The 15,821-nt window shown below is 41.9% G+C and overlaps 1 protein-coding gene across 1 annotated transcript in view; it reads right to left on the bottom strand.

Annotated features, from left to right (window-relative positions):
- ARL6 (ADP ribosylation factor like GTPase 6) overlaps positions 1-10,524 on the bottom strand; it is a 38,732-nt gene extending 28,208 nt beyond the window's left edge. Inside the window, exons 1-4 of the mRNA XM_046659602.1 lie at positions 10,273-10,524; positions 7,237-7,386; positions 1,559-1,620; positions 1,067-1,135 (exon numbers count right to left, since the gene is read on the bottom strand). Coding sequence (XP_046515558.1) covers positions 1,067-1,135; positions 1,559-1,620; positions 7,237-7,359 — 254 coding nt within the window. The 5' untranslated portion in view covers positions 7,360-7,386; positions 10,273-10,524. The remainder of the gene's footprint in view (positions 1-1,066; positions 1,136-1,558; positions 1,621-7,236; positions 7,387-10,272) is intronic.
- Positions 10,525-15,821: the final 5,297 nt, after the last annotated feature.

Raw genomic sequence — 15,821 nt, 5'->3', positions numbered from 1 at the left:
GGTCAACCATTAGACAGCACTGTTATTTCAACTAAATTTATTCTATAAATATTTACTATCCAGCATCATACTTGGCCTTGAAAAAATAATCTGAATTAGAAATAATCCCTGGCCTTAAGTTCACAATCCCATTAGGGAGGCAGCTGTGGTACACAATGATGACAGACACGTGAACGGAGTACTGTGTGGACATGGGGGGCACCATGACTGGGCAAAACAGTGAAACTTCTGTGGAAACTGATAAAGAAACCTTAGCCAAACTGGACAGGGAAGGCCTGTGGGGGGCTCTCACACCCCAGGCAGTTACCCCAAACAGGAAGACATGGACTCTGGCATCTGGACCAGAAGCACAGCTGCCTAACTACTGAAGGAAGGTTTCTCTCCCTCCTGGCAACAGCCCAGCCAATCAGAAACGCTGCAGCTCAGCCAATGAGAAATGCTGCATGTCAGCCAATGAGAAACCACAGTTCAGCCAATGAGAAACTCCACGGCTCAGCCAATCAGAAACACCGCAGCTCAGCCAATGGGAAGCTGTTGCTGCCCTGAACTGTCACTCTCCCCCAATGGGCTTTCCTTTAGAGCAGCCCCTCCCTCTCTCCCTTTTCCTCTACAAAAGCAGCGCCCTTGGTTTGTTTTCTGGATTTGCCTAGGGTTTGCCATAGTGTGCACATCCCAAATTGCAGTTCTTTTGGCTATTCCTGAGTGAACTCATTTTGAGGGTAAAATAGATGAATTTCCTTTTAAGTTGACACTTTACAGAGGAGGTGAATTTTGAGCTAGTCTTTAAAGCATTAAGATATGAACCTTGAGCTGCAGAGAAATAGGGGAGAACAGAGTGTTAAAAACAGAAACAGTACCTGCAAAGGCCCAAGGTCATGAAGGATATGAAGCATTTGAGAAATAATGTCAAGTATGACTGTACTTTTTTTAAAATTAGGAAATGTGCTTAAATTATAGGAAAAAAAACAAACATTGCAACCCAGCCCATGTAATCTTTTAGATTTCTGATCATTTCTGTTATTAAAATACAACCATATAGTTAAGTAATATTCACAAATATACTTACTTATAATAGTGTTCCCAGAGATTTCTGTATCTTCCTTGACCTGACATATCAAACACTGTAAAAGACAAACTACAAAAAAAGAAAAACAAACAACAACAAAAACAGGACATTATAAGCTACTAACTTAAAATGTAACTTTTACTTAAAATTGTAAATTGTTTTCAATCAAAGAAACCACCCTTGAATACACAATATTCAACTTGGGCCAATCTTCAAGTGCCATAAAATGAATTTATTGAATATAAATATGATTTTGCAATGGATAACATATAAAAAGAGATGTTTTCTTTGCTAGCGACATTATCAGAGTTTGTCTAAACTCTAAATTCTGAAAAAAAAAATCCAGAGGCAGTGGTACAAATATTTTAATGCCTACAGGCTTCTGAAACAACAAATTTCTTTTTCTAAGCGTAGGAGGAATGAGTAGGTAGATCTAATATTATCATTTTTCACCCACAACTTCTTAGTCACAAGTATAATAAAGTGAATTACCTGGATGATTTAAATTTCTCTATGCTGAATCCTATCGTTGGAACTATATCTTGAGATTGAGCCTTTAAGAGAAAACATAAAGTTTAGAAATTTGCAATTGCCAAAGAAAAATTTTTCGTCAAGTTAAAAGAAAGCATCCAGATTTCCAATTCTAAAATCTGCCACTGAGGATTAAACAAAATTACAATTTTTGCAACGGGATAACTGTGTGAATTCTTTAAAGTTTAAGATTTACTAATAAGGAATCTGCATAACATGTGTGTCTTAATTCACGTTTTGTGGCTTGCTGAAGTTGCCAAGGACTTCACGTGGTTTGGTGAGTCACCCTGAGTTCGTTCACACACAGGACTTTCTAATCTTCCATCACATACTTATTGAGTTTATACACGCTATGGAGGCCAGTCCTCATGTCTAGATGGTGCATATACACGGGCCCTGCTCTCCCGGAGCTGAAGATGCAGAGGAGGTGAACAGCAATAAATAACTAGGTTACGAATGAACACAACTTCTGGCAGTGATGCGGGCAATGAAAGGTGACCGGGTGGGAGGCCACCGGGAAGAGGAGGTTGGCCTGGGGCATGGAGGAAGGGTGCCCAGGAAAAGCCTCTCTGAGGAGGCAACATCTGACCCAGGAGTGAATATCAAGACAGGGAAAAGCTACGACAAGATCCTGGCAAACAACATTCCAGTCAGAGGGATTAGCCAGCACAATGACCCCAAGACATGAAGGAACATACCCCCCAGGAAGCCTGTCTGTCTCAGGTGCCCTGAGGAAGGGAGAGGGCTGTCTGCAACCAAGCAGGAGAGTCAGGGCCCGAGGCTGTGGTGGGGAACGTGTGTGGAGAAAAGACTGCCGGGGCAAGGGAACAGCAGGAGACCTGCCGCCAAGTCCCGCAGGCAGTGACAAGCCTCACAGTGACCACCTACCTCATCAAATGCCTCCTTCTGAACAAAACCCTAGGAGTCATTCTTGACTCCTCCCTTCCCACGCCCCCCACAGAACACCACCCCCTCAGCTCACTCACTATTCAGGCCTCCCCGTTTCCTGCTGTGAGCGACTACAACAGTCTCCTAATGACTCCTACCCAATCACGTGCTCCCTTAGACAAGTTACGCAACTTCTCTAAGCCTTAGTCTTCTCAAATGTGAAACACATTATTATTACCCTTAACTCATAAAGTTATCATGAGAATTAAATGAGTTAACTGATGCCAAACACTCAACACAGTGTCTGGCCCACTGTACATACTCCACAAATATTTGCTGTTATTATAATTATACTCCCTGATTTCAGTCTCGCCCCCAATTTTCTCCACACTCCCACAAGTGTAACTTAAAAAATAACCCCTTCAGTTCACCTTGCTGCTTTCATGTGAAAACAGGAGGAGGAGAGGGGAAACTGCTGCCCCACAGCATATGTTCACTTTGGTAGTCTACTTCTGGAAACTCAAAACTCAGATGGAAAGGCAGAAGCTGAAAGCCCTGGTGCTAGTCACCTCAGCAGCGATGTGCCGGGGAGAAGGCCTCTGCAGAGCGGCCCTGGGTGGCCTTCTGACGGCTGTTTATTCCGCTTTCCTCCCATCCTACGAGCTGCCTAGTGTTCTTCTGTTTATGGTAGACAGAATTTACTCCCTGCAATTCAGATTCCTGCCTCGTACCTTAGGGTTCCTTCAATACACAACAAACTTTGGAATAAAGAGTTTCCTAATTTTTGTTGTCCCAAAATGCTCCACTGTTCTGATTTTAAGGGTTTTCATGTGCCAATCATGTGATAAAAGTATCCGCTATTATTATTAGGAAAACATACGAAAAATAAAAAAGTGAGGAAGTCAAAAGTTTAAAGACAGCTCAGAAAGTATGCCTCAAGATAGCAGGCTTGTCTCCCCCATTGCAATGAGAACATTCACCTAGCCCTCCAACATCACCCGGCTGCTTCGCAAACTCTTTGTTTCCAGAGAATCTCCCTTTAACTTGCTGTTTTGCTTAAGAGGGATAAAATTAACCAACTTTCTTTTCTTCCCCTCACTTCTAAAGTTCTAATGTAAGATAATTAGAAAGTAGAAACTGCACAAATTAATCAGGATAGGACAAGATATGTGACCTGGGACTTCCAGATTCAAGTGGTATTCATTTTCTTCTAAGGAATTGCAAAAGATAGTCTCCAACATTCATCTGTCCCTGCTCTATCCAGGAATAAAACATTTAGTCATTCTCTAAATCAGACAGTGAATGGTGCAAAGCAAGCAAAAAGTGTAGGAATTACAACCTAAGTGGAGCAAACCATCTGAGACAGCCCAGGGATAGACAAACATCAACAAAAATAGAACAAGATTCCTGAGAGAGACCCTATTTGATTAGTGTCATTAAGTGCTGAAAATGACATCCTTGGTGCCATCAGTCATCATTCCCTGCCGAAAAATGAAAATAAAGAAATCACCCATCAGTCCATTCATCCAAAAATATACTTAAGTATCAAGCAATATTCTAGGTAATCAGGACGCAGTGTTGAATAACAAAAGATCTGTGCTCTTGTGGAATTTAAATTTACTATGAGGAAAAATTTAATAAACAAGTTACCAACTGAATATACAACATAATTTCAAATTGTTTCAAATGCTGAGAATGTATAACTGGATGATCTGACAGAATAAGAGCATTTATGTCGGGGAATGGGGGGAAAATGGGAATTTTAACAGAAAGGTGTTCATAAAGTACATCTCTAAGAAAATAACAGCTAAGACCAGATTCTTGAAAAGAGTGAACAGGTTAAAATGTTCCCCCTCTCTCCCTATTCATCAGTTTAAAAGACACCAGCAACCTCAATATATTGACAATAAACAAACATTAAGATAGCTTAATATTAAAATCCAGTTTGGGTCCAGTAAGTATTAATTATATAGAAAATGATTTTAATCTCAAAAAAATAAGAGATTACTATAAATAAGATTTGCAATTTTTTTTACAAGACATTCCCTAAGAGCATTGTAGATTTCTATAATTCACTTAATTCATTAGGAATAATGTTTCTAATAGTAGACATAAGCTCACCAGAGGCTCTTTTTAGGTTTGAAGGCAGGGAGGAAGCGAGTGTTACATCTCTACCTGAGTGACAGAGGTTTTGGGGCCTAAGTCCCATTTCAAGCGGCCTCTTGTCTATTATCACCAAGTTAAAAAAAAAAAAACAAAGACACTTACTCTGCTCTCAGGATCTAGAGGTGAATCGTTACGAGGAGACAGGATATTTGCCCAAAGATTAAGGCTCAGGAAGTGGTGTCAGCAATTAGGTGATCCCCTTAAAATAGCCCAGGAGCTGTTGAGGCTGGTTCCATAACTGACCAGATGTAGCAGAGAGGCAGGGATGTTGGAAGGCAGTAGAAGATTAATTAAAAAGCCTCAGTTATTAGCTCTGTACCAGGGTTTTCCTGGGGCTCTCCCTGACCAATGTGGTAAGTTAGGCAGGGTCAATACGTCCTTCACAAGACCAGTCTGAAACAGGGTATTAAAATATTTCAAGATGACAGACTGAGCACAGGCTGTCTCCTTCCCTTTCTGCCTCAATTCCCTAGAAATGACAGAAATTATGAAAAAAAATCCATAACTAAGTTAAAAAATAAGAGCAAGAGTCTTCAAAAGACCAACCCTGTTTAGGGGAAAAAGTTGTTCCCATCCATAGCAAAGATTATTCCTATGGTAATAACCATGTCTGGGACAGAAGGTCACTACACTGTTGGGGACGACAAAAGAGGAGACTATAATTTCTATTTTGTTCTTTGAAAGTTATTTCTGACAGTGCGAGTATAGTAGGCACTGAGGGGCCGGTCTATTTTGGGGCTATTAACTGTGGCTCTGGATTCAATAACTTTGCACTTATTTGAGACTACTTTTACCGCCCCCCCCCCAAAAAGTTACTTTTGAGACTATTCTTTGATGTGGAGAAAATGGAAAGGCCTCCTGTAGAACAGGCCCTTACCTAAGGACACTCCCTTGTAATCTTGCGCACCTACGGCTCCTGTGCAGATAGAGCTCACAGTCACTGCAGCCCAGGTGGATCTAGTGACAGCCAGTCCACAGCATGATTACGCACCCAGGCACAGGCAGGTAGGGTCCTACTTCACCAGACATCTGTGGTTCTCTAAATTCACTTCTGGACCCCATCCAGCTGGGTAGGATGCTATATCTTCCTCTTAAGGACTGATAAAGAAATTTCTTGTAATCACCTAGGTCAGGAGACAGACTCCAATGTATCTGGGCCTTTTTCCTTATTGAGGAAGAATGTCTTTTTCTCTGTCTACCTTTAATTACCATATCGAACAGCAACATTTCCCACTCTCCAAGAGTACTTAAGAGTACCAGCTTCCTGGGGCTGGCTGGGTGGCACAGTGGTTAAGTTCATACATTCTGCTTCAGCGGCCCAGGATTCACCAGTTCGGATCCCAGGTGCGGACCTAGCACGGATGGTCAAGCCACGCTGTGGCAGGCATCCCACATATCAAGGAGAGGAAGATGGGCAGGGATGTTAGCTCAGGGACAGTCTTCCTCAGCAAAAAGAGGAGGATTGGCAGTAGATGTTAGCTCAGGGCTAATCTTCCTCAAAAATTAAAAAAATATAAAAAAATAAACAAAAACAGTACCAGCTTCCCAATTTTTGCCCTATCTGTATGCAGTCTATATTATCTTTTATTCAACAATTGTCATTAAGTGATTAATGGTTTTTACCTAAATAAATGTATTTATAACTGTAAATGCTAGTTTCCTACCCAATATTCATTCTTCCTGTCTTACTTACAGGACCCCTATTATTTCTGCTCTGAAAATAAAAATTCCAGCCTCACGGAGAGATAGGGGTGGCCAGTGAGCTGTAAGTAAGAGTCATTAGTGGGGCTTCTGGGTCGGCTCTTTCAAGAGGGCTTATTTAGCAAGAAGGCCTATTCTGTTGCCCTCTTCTTTTCTCCTTCTTGAGACTTAAGACTACAGACATGATAGTTAACCAAGGTGACCATGTGGAGATCCTGAGGGTGGAGATCAGGCACTAAGGATAGCAGAGTGGAAAGACAGAGGATGCCTGGATCTCTTGGGACCACATAGCTGCTATACCAGCCCTGGAATCCCTCCTCTGGCTTATTTAGATGATAGAAAAAGAGGCCTCTCTCTTATTTAGTCCAGTGTCATGTGGGTTTTCTTTACATGAGGCAGAATCTAACTTTAACTTCTGCATCATGTATAGAATGTACTAGCTTATACACTGTCCAGCTATTAAAACAATATGTTCACCTACTTATTACTTAAATGGCTTAAAATCACCTTGCTCACTGCTGACGGGGAGCACATCACACTGTCAGGAACCTATAAAAATGAGTCACTTTCCCTTTGTTTTGCTCCTCTTGTGAGGAAGGAGCCAAAAAGAAGGCAATGCTACCTGAAAACAAACTCAGCAAATCTGTGAAGATATTTTGAGAAAAAAAGGCATTTGGAAAATATTCAAGTTTAAATAATCAAAATGTACCTGTATACCCACATAAAGGGTACACTGCAAACTACGGCTGACCGATACATACCACTTTAGGCTACTACAAGGATTTCATAATATGATTACATGAAGTTATAATGGCAAACAAACTATTCTTCACAGTAACTTTCTATAGCAGAAAACAAGAAAAGCATCTAACAAAGATACTCACATTTGAAGGTTTCAGTTTGTTAATGATTGTTGTTTTGCCACTATTATCCAGTCCAAGGCACAAAACATGAACCTCCTTCTTCTTCAGGCCAAGCAACACTGAGAGTCTGTCTAGCAATCCCATAATGTGACTCCAACATTGACAAACCAGCTGCAAGTCAGGCAAAAGAAAGATATATTACCCACAGGCACCGTGAGTCTGGAAAATATGAGCATCCGTATCAAAAATTTTAATCATTTACAGACACAATGATGTTGTGAAAACTATGTCAATGTAGCTTTGCGTTAGTAAACCGAGTTTAAGCTGATTACTGGAAAGGAGCCTTAACTGAAATGCAGTTTGGCAGCTTATAACCCCTGGCAACACAGAATAATGCCCTTGAAATACCTGTACATTTCTCATTGTAATTTATAATATTTAAGAAGAAAATGTCATTAAACTCAGTATGATGTGGAGTCTGCCATTCATGATACTTGAAAATATCTGCTGCTTTTTCTGGAAATCTGGAACAATGTCTGGGCAACGGCGTTCATGGAGAGCCTGATGCTGAAGCTTAGAAAATAGAAGGCAGACCAAAAAAATAGAGAAAAATTAGATTTTGGCTACATTATTTGAGCCACTAGCTAAATCTTTTTCTGAAGCCAGCCCATTGCTATATTTTGCAATAATATGAAGTACTAAGTATTAAAGTCACTCTTTTTGTTTGTTTGCTTGATTACATCCAGCTCAGGCTGTGTTTTCTATCAGTAGAAACAAAGAATCCTAACTGATATATTTACCTTAATTTTCCCTTAGTCCTTATATACATCTTTGTGAGTCACCACAAACCCATTTAGGAAGAAGGTTATGTATAAAATACACACAATTTAATCGAACCTTAATAAATGTGTTTTGTTAAAACTTATCTGAAATATCCTGTTAAGTATTATTTTAAAAGAACTTTAAAAGGTATACTAATAAAGAATAAGAAAGTAAGTACTAATCTTAGCTTTTACTCTAGTTTTTTCAAATACTATAAAAGTTTCTTTGTTAACTTGTCCCGGAAGTGTTTATTTATTTGTGTATTAATTCTCTCTTTGGAAAACAAAAATCCTACCAATGCCAACTTAAAAAAAAAACTCCATCAGCAACCCAAACACAGAAGTACTCTGAAGTCAGACACAACTGCTGATGACACACTGGTGCTATATGGCAATTTTCTGGCTGTTCATATTTTTCTAAGGTGTCCATATGGAACTCTCCATAGGGCTCCCTTTGGGCCCGTCACCTCCCAGAACACTACCATGCGGTGGGAGAAGAGAGACGCCCCTTTTGCCAGCCCTCAGGTGCTACAGGGACGAGTACAGTAGCAACCACCATACACCTGTGTTCCAACTACTTCCTATTACTCTCTGGACCATCATTTCCAAAGCTCTCGGAATATTAATCTCATCTCATTTATTTATTCTCATCTCCATCTAAGCTTCTGGAAGCCTGCCATCTCACAGCTCCTTCAGAACTTTTTATCCCATATCATCCCAGGCCAGGCCAGACCCTGAAGGATGTGAGGCTGCAGCAACTTAGACCATAAGTCTTCCAAGACAACTCCATCTGAAAGGAGGCTGCATCGTCGACTTGCTTGGGCCCCTTGGGAGATCATTATGGATGGAAATTTCAAAACTGAATTCCAATGACGCGCAGAAAAGAGCAGGTCAGTGCCCCATCCAAGCATGGGGCCTGAGACAGAGCCACACTGTCTTACCCAACGGATGAGTTTGATCTCAGGTCCTCCATTTGGGTCACTCGAATCAACTTTTCTCCTTGTGTTGGACATTAAAATCTCACTCAACCCATTCCTTTAAATCTCAGCTTAAGGATAGGCATTTGCGGAATCTACTTTAAGTTAGCCTTCTGATATCATGAAACAGTTCACACAGACCATTTTAATTCAAAGTAAATTTGCTGTTACTCACTTTGTTATTTACTGTACTAAATATATTGTTATAAAAGCTTCTGTTTCCCATACAATTTTGAACAGATTTTTAAAAATATGACTACTTCTCATATAATCCCCCTGTGGGCATCTACTCTAAGGCATCAACTGTCAAAAGCTTGATACCTCAATATTCATTTTTCGTAGAACCTCGAATTGTGTCCGTTCCTTTTTCATAGTTTATCAAAGACCTAATGCTTATTACTGAAAAAGTTGGGGACATACAATTTAAAAGAGAAATCAGTTGTTCTAAAAGATGTAATTACATTTACTGATTATAAACAACTATCATACAGCCTCATACGTCCTTCTATTCCTTAGTAATTATACACTCTGTAAGTTTACTTTTTGCATGTGTGAAAGAAGGAAATAAAAGATAATTCAAGCCACTCAAGATTTATTTATCATGTCCTAGGTTCACAGTGGGAGATATAATTAAAGTTTCCTGTAGCTCTACTCCTACAGCCATGATTCTCAACCCTGGCTGCACACTGGAATCAACTCTTGGATTAGTACTTCTGAAGATGGGATCAGGGCATCTGTTTTTAAAAAGCTACACAGTGTGTCTGATGTACAGTCACTATCGAGAACTACCGGCTTCCAGAATTAAGTCCAAACCCTATGCGCATCTTTTAAGGTTGTTCACCGTCTGGCTCCCCTCTATCTTCCCAATTTCTTATCTGACCGCTTTCGTCTCTCTGCACACCAGCCAATCCCAATCTCCCGGCTGTTATCTCAGAAACTGTTTTCTAAAGGATTAACTGGTCGCCAGCAGTCCTCAAGACGCAGGATGCTATCCAGTTAAGAGCTTGGACCCTAAGCTGCAGAGAGCGGGTGGTCGGGCCTAGAAAGCCGCCTGCAGGGCGCTCGGGAAACTTGTAAACGTTTCTAGAGTGCATTATAGCACACCCTTCCCACCCCAAATACACATGTTGACTCGGCTTTCCGTTTTGATGGTGACATTTCAATGACACTTCCCACACACCAAATACAAACGCCCACACTGGGCAGCGTTAAAACCAACCAAGCACGCACGCACCCCCCCTCGGCCCGCGCCGGCTCACCGCGCACGCCCGCTGCTCCCGCCCAGCCCTCGGTCTTCGGGAACCACCGCCCGGCGGAAACGCGGCGACAGCCGGGGCGCGGCGCGGGAGGGATCGCTCGCTCGGCGCGCCTCCGGGCCGGAGTCTGGTGCGGGCGTCCCGGCCCTGCTCTCGGTGCTCCCACGGGACGGAGCCCGGGTCCGAGCACAGCCGCCCCACGAGCCGCCAACCGGCGGCCGGAGCATCGGGGGCGGGCCGGGCGCGCGGCGCTGCCCTGGCAACCGGAGGGCCTTCCGGTCCGAGGCCACGCCCCCCGGGGCTCCGCGAGTCGGCGCGGAGCTCCGGCGGACTGACGAAGAGCTCCCGGAAGCGCCCGAGGCTCGCCAAGGGGGACCGAAGGGCGTGCGAGCCGGGTGCGGGGGACTGCTGCCTCCCGCGAGAGGCCGAGGGCCCCGCGGGGGCGCACGGCCTGTCGGGAGTGCCGCCGCCTCAGGACCCGACACCGGCAAGGGCGGGACGGTCGCGGAGTCGCCCGGGGTCCCACAGCCCCGGGCCCGGAGTCGGGAGAAGCCGAGCGGCGAACGTGGCGGGGAGGAAGGGCCCGGGCGTCCGTGGGGAAGGGGGCGTGCCGGGCCGCGAGGACAAGTCCCCGAGGTGGGGTCTCCGGGGACGGAGGACGGCCGCAGAATCCCCGGCGGGGTCGGGAGGGGGTCGATGGCCGGGGGCTTCGAGCATCCTCTCGCCCCGGGGGTGCTGCGATCGCGCCTCCGCGGAGCACACTGCGACCGCGCGTTTCTCCGCCTTTTGCCCCGACGCTTTCCGGCGGACGGACGCGGCCGGAGTTGTGAACGTCCAGGAACCTTGTCCACCTTCAGTCGGCCTCGCCCGCCAGCCCCGCCCGCGGAGAGTGGCGTGCGCGGCTCGGCCGTCTTCGCAGCGGGGTTTCATCCCCTGTCCCCACGCCCCGCGCGGGGACCCCCTCCGCCGCCCCCTCCTTGTCCTGCTGGTTGAGGCGGCCCATTCGGGGTGAGGGAAGCGTGGAAGGCGTGCACGGCATGGTCAGGGGGTGCCGTTCCTGTTACTTCTCCAAGTCTCAGATATGGTTAACTTGGAAAGTTGATCTTGGAAACTTAATTTTGGAAAATTTTCCAGATTTTCAAATGTGGTTACATTATTTTTACAATGGGGAAAAGTGTGATCTGAGCCAGTGAATCTGCCGAGAGGCAAAACCTAACAAAACAAAACCCCTACAGTGGCGTGTCCAAAAGAACTGGCTTACACGTGTGCCTGTGAAAGTGGAGTCTGGAACTAGGCTCTGCCTTAGTGTGTGGCCGCGGCCAGGTGACCCTTCTCTGCGCTGCGGCTTTCTCCCACCTGGTGGTTTTGAGGACTAGCTAACGGAAGCGTACACTGTGCGTGTTTGCGCCCAGTGGGTGTTAGTGAGCACTTTCCTGTCTTCCTCTTCTGAACTCCTTATTACATGGGTAGGATGTTTCAGTGCTGTCCTTGCACTTCTGACTCGGAATGCATCTACAGGGAGGTCTTGATTAATTTCTGTGTGACTCACTTTGATAAGAGATGGAAGCTAATTTGCTTATAGTCATAACTTGACACATTTTTTTTCTTTAAATAAGCAGAAATCTTGTGTTTCGGAAAACTTTAGCAGACAGACTTAATTTTTCCTGTTTGGAGTTGCTTTTTTCTGCCCCTAGGTTGAGTTCTATATTTGCTTAGTACAAAACATTTGATGAAAATGGAAATGTAATGGGGAGATTGGGTATCCAACTTTTCAGGAAATTTAGGCGGATACATAATTGTTTTACAAAAAAAAATCAGCTAAGTAAATAGGTAAGTGTAGATGATGTCATGGCTTATTATTGTCAGAGATGAAATAGTGGTCATGAAACTTACTCTACTTATCTACTCAATAATGTAGAAAATGCCGGTTTTGAAAATATCAATCTTAAAAAACCATAAATATTTCATATCGTTGAATCTGCTATTTTGGTGCTTTGCCAACTGAAACAGCTCTCAGGAGTGCACTCAGGCTCAGCATAAAAATTGTTCCACTTGATTTAAGAAGATAGTGTGGCTCTCTTCATTTTATTATGAGAATAAGAAGCTTTAGAAATGATAGGTGATTTTCTGAAGGCTTCTTAAGATACCTGTATAAGAGAAGAAAGTTTCAGATACTTTATTACTAGGTTTGATTTCATACTGGCTTTTGGAAATGTAGTAAAAGAATTATAAAAGAAATGAGAGATATCTATTCTGATTAATTCAGGATACTTTTATGTTTTTTAAAAGAATGTAGAAAATCCCTGATTTGTGATTTATGGGAAGTTTTTGGAATGAATATTGATAGTCTAAAGCTGTTTGAACAGTTGGACATTATGTGTATCTTTTGGTCATCTGCAATTTGTGTAGAATATTATCTCTGCAATGAACGATTTAATTTCCTGGAGTCTCAGAAAGTATTTTGCTGATATAAAATCACTACAAAAATATGTGCCAACTATTTATAGTGATTTATGTGAATTTATGTCTTGACCTCAATGACGTTATTTTGAAAAATTAGCTATGATTTTGTATCCAGAATTACTAATGTATCTAATGAACATCTAGATTCAATAGACTGAAAAATAAATTATATTAAATACGCATCAATACAACAATACAAAAAAGTCACAAATTCAACCACCAGAACTGTAACTTTTATTTGCTAATAGATATTTTAATAAACAGGCTTACTCCATCTGTAAGACCCTGATAATGCCTCTTAGGAAATCATAGAAAAATAAAATACAATAATTAGTAATTTGTACTTTGTACAAAAATCTTATTATGTTGCTCAGCAGGTAGTTTTGCTAAACACCATATTCTTTCAGCACGTCGATAGATGACATATGTAATGCAGTTCACGAACAATCCCTCACTGAGCGCGAGCATTCTATCACACTATTAACTTGTAGGCATGCCAGCACATGAAAATTTACATGGAACATCAGAATATTACAGCAGATTTTTATAAGATGAAAACTATACCACCTTCAAGTGAGTCTGGATACTTCACTGTTAGAGTAAAGCAGATAATAGGTAGGATTGCAGTTTTATTGTTAACACCCTTTTACTGTGTTTCTCTCTCTATCCTATGGTGATACAACCAGAAAAGAGGACATAGCTGTGAGGAACCTGAGTGGAAGGCCTGTGCTGAAGCTCTAAATAGTGATGGAACGCCAGAGGAAAAAATACGGTGCCGCACGTCCCTCTTCTCACAAAGAGATCTTCCCCCTTTTGCAAGAGTTGATAGGTACAGTCCTAAATCCATAATTGATGGTAAGTAACCTTATGACAGGTTACAAAGAGATACATTTTAAAAATCATTCATACTTAGAGGAAGAGAAAATGTTTTCAGCTGCAGTTTTTCATGAGTCAGATACTGCTCTCTGAAGGATTAAGCGTCTCAACCTAGACACGTATTCTCTGGGTATTTTATATTAATGTACCATTTAGTATTAAATTAGTAAACTTTTTAGGATTTGTGCTACAAATTTTTTTTTTTAAAGATTTTATTTTTCCTTTTTCTCTCAAAAGCCCCCTGGTACATAGTTGTATATTTTTAGTTTGGGTCCTTCTAGTTGTGGCATGTGGGATGCCGCCTCAGCATGGCTTGATGAGCGGTGCCATGTCCGCACAGGCAAAACCCTGGGCTGCTAAAGCTGAGAGTACGAACTTAACCACTCGGGCACGGGCCAACCCCAAGATTTTTATAACTATTATTTTGAATATGCTGCAACTGTTGCCATCTACCATTTAATATTTGACATGGTCATTTAAATATTGTGTTTAATCAAATAAATATTTATATGTACATATATATTTATGTTTTTGGCTGTGCTAAAACAGCAAAAAATGGAGAGCAATCTTGTTCCGTTATTCACAATCTGATTGTACATCAAATCCAAGGAATAGGTATGCGCCTATAAATGCCAGCACGTTGAATTAGATACAGCCTACCCAGAAATAAAGCTCCCAGCACAACAACAAGATCACATCCTTCCTGCGGGACAAGGAGGGCACAGTGAACAAAACCACCATGTTGCCTGTGTATTTCTCCTAAATGATAGATGGTACTGATGTTTTTCATATGAAAACAAAACAATATAAAAGTATTGTTTTACTAAACGATTAGAGCCTGTTTGTTTATTTTTTTAATTCAGATGGGGGCTCAAAACCCTCCAAAACAGTATTTTGAAGAAGCTGACAGCTTGAGTATACAGTACACATCTTTCAGGATTAAAGTAATTTTAATTTTCATAGGCTTTGAATTAGAATAGCTACAAAATGTTTCTGCCTTTTACACTGTAATAGACAAAAATAAGTAACAAAACATGAGAAGTATCTATGATATTGAGATTTCCTCAATCCACGCCATGGAAAAGAGGATTCTGTTATCAGAGTCATTGGAAAGCAGAGAATTCAGTTGCAGTTCTTTCAAATAAGATGTCTCAAAAATATTTAGTAAAAATGGCTTTAAAATAATATATACAATAGGTCTTTTTCCTATGGTGTATTACATACACACAAATGCCCTTTGACTGCATGTAAGTATATATACATGTATTTGTATCTATGTTCTCTTTCCCAACTATTTACACCTCTCTCCTCCAACCTATACTCCTTTCCCACTCCCCATATTGATTTTCATCTCATCTTGGTAAAATAAAACTACTCACCTGTTAACATCCTACCACAGCTTTCTACCACAAATCTACCAGCCTACCTGCATGTTGCACGCTCTGCCTTCCCTCCCGTGGCAGTTCTGTTTCCTCTCATCGAAACTAACCTCCCTGCTTATACTATGAATCCTAACCGTTTACCTCGCAAGGCCTTTTCTATAATTATATTCTCTTTTGGATAATCAGTTTCCCCCTTTCTACCAGGTCATTCTCATCAGCATATAAATATGCTCTAGCATCCTTTCTCTAGAAACACACACACACAAAACCAAAACCTCTCTTGACCCCACGTCTCCCTCCAGCTACTGCCCTATTTCTCTTGCTTCCTTTGCAGTAAAACTTCTTGAAAGAGTTGTTTATAGATACTGACTCCACCTTCTTTCCTAAAATATCTTCTTAATCCACTTCATTCAGGCTTTGACTTCACTACTTCATAGAGACTCCTCTTGTCGAGGTCATTAATAGCTTCCATGTTGCCAAACCCTATGGCCATTTCTTAGTTCTGATCTTGACTTCTTAAAAGCATTTAATCCAGATGACCAATTGTATTTCCTTTTTCTCTACCTTACCTTATACTCAGTGTTCTCTGTTGGCTTCTAATTCTCTGCCTAACTTCTAAATATTGGAATGTCCTGGACCTCAATCCAGGCCTACTTCTCTATCTTGTAGCCTTTTCCTAGGTGATTTCAAAACTTTAAATACCATGTATATATTGATGACTTCCAAATCTTGATGCTTAGCCCTGATTGCTCCTTGGAACTCTCCTATACTGCTGTCTACTCGATACCTCCATTTGAATATCTAACAGGCATCTCAGGCATTGCATGGCTA

The sequence above is a fragment of the Equus quagga genome, chromosome 4 (assembly GCF_021613505.1).
Source record: "Equus quagga isolate Etosha38 chromosome 4, UCLA_HA_Equagga_1.0, whole genome shotgun sequence".
Taxonomy (NCBI): domain Eukaryota; kingdom Metazoa; phylum Chordata; class Mammalia; order Perissodactyla; family Equidae; genus Equus; species Equus quagga.
Note: the sequence above shows the minus strand (reverse complement) of the source record. Positions and strands in the feature narration are given on the sequence as shown.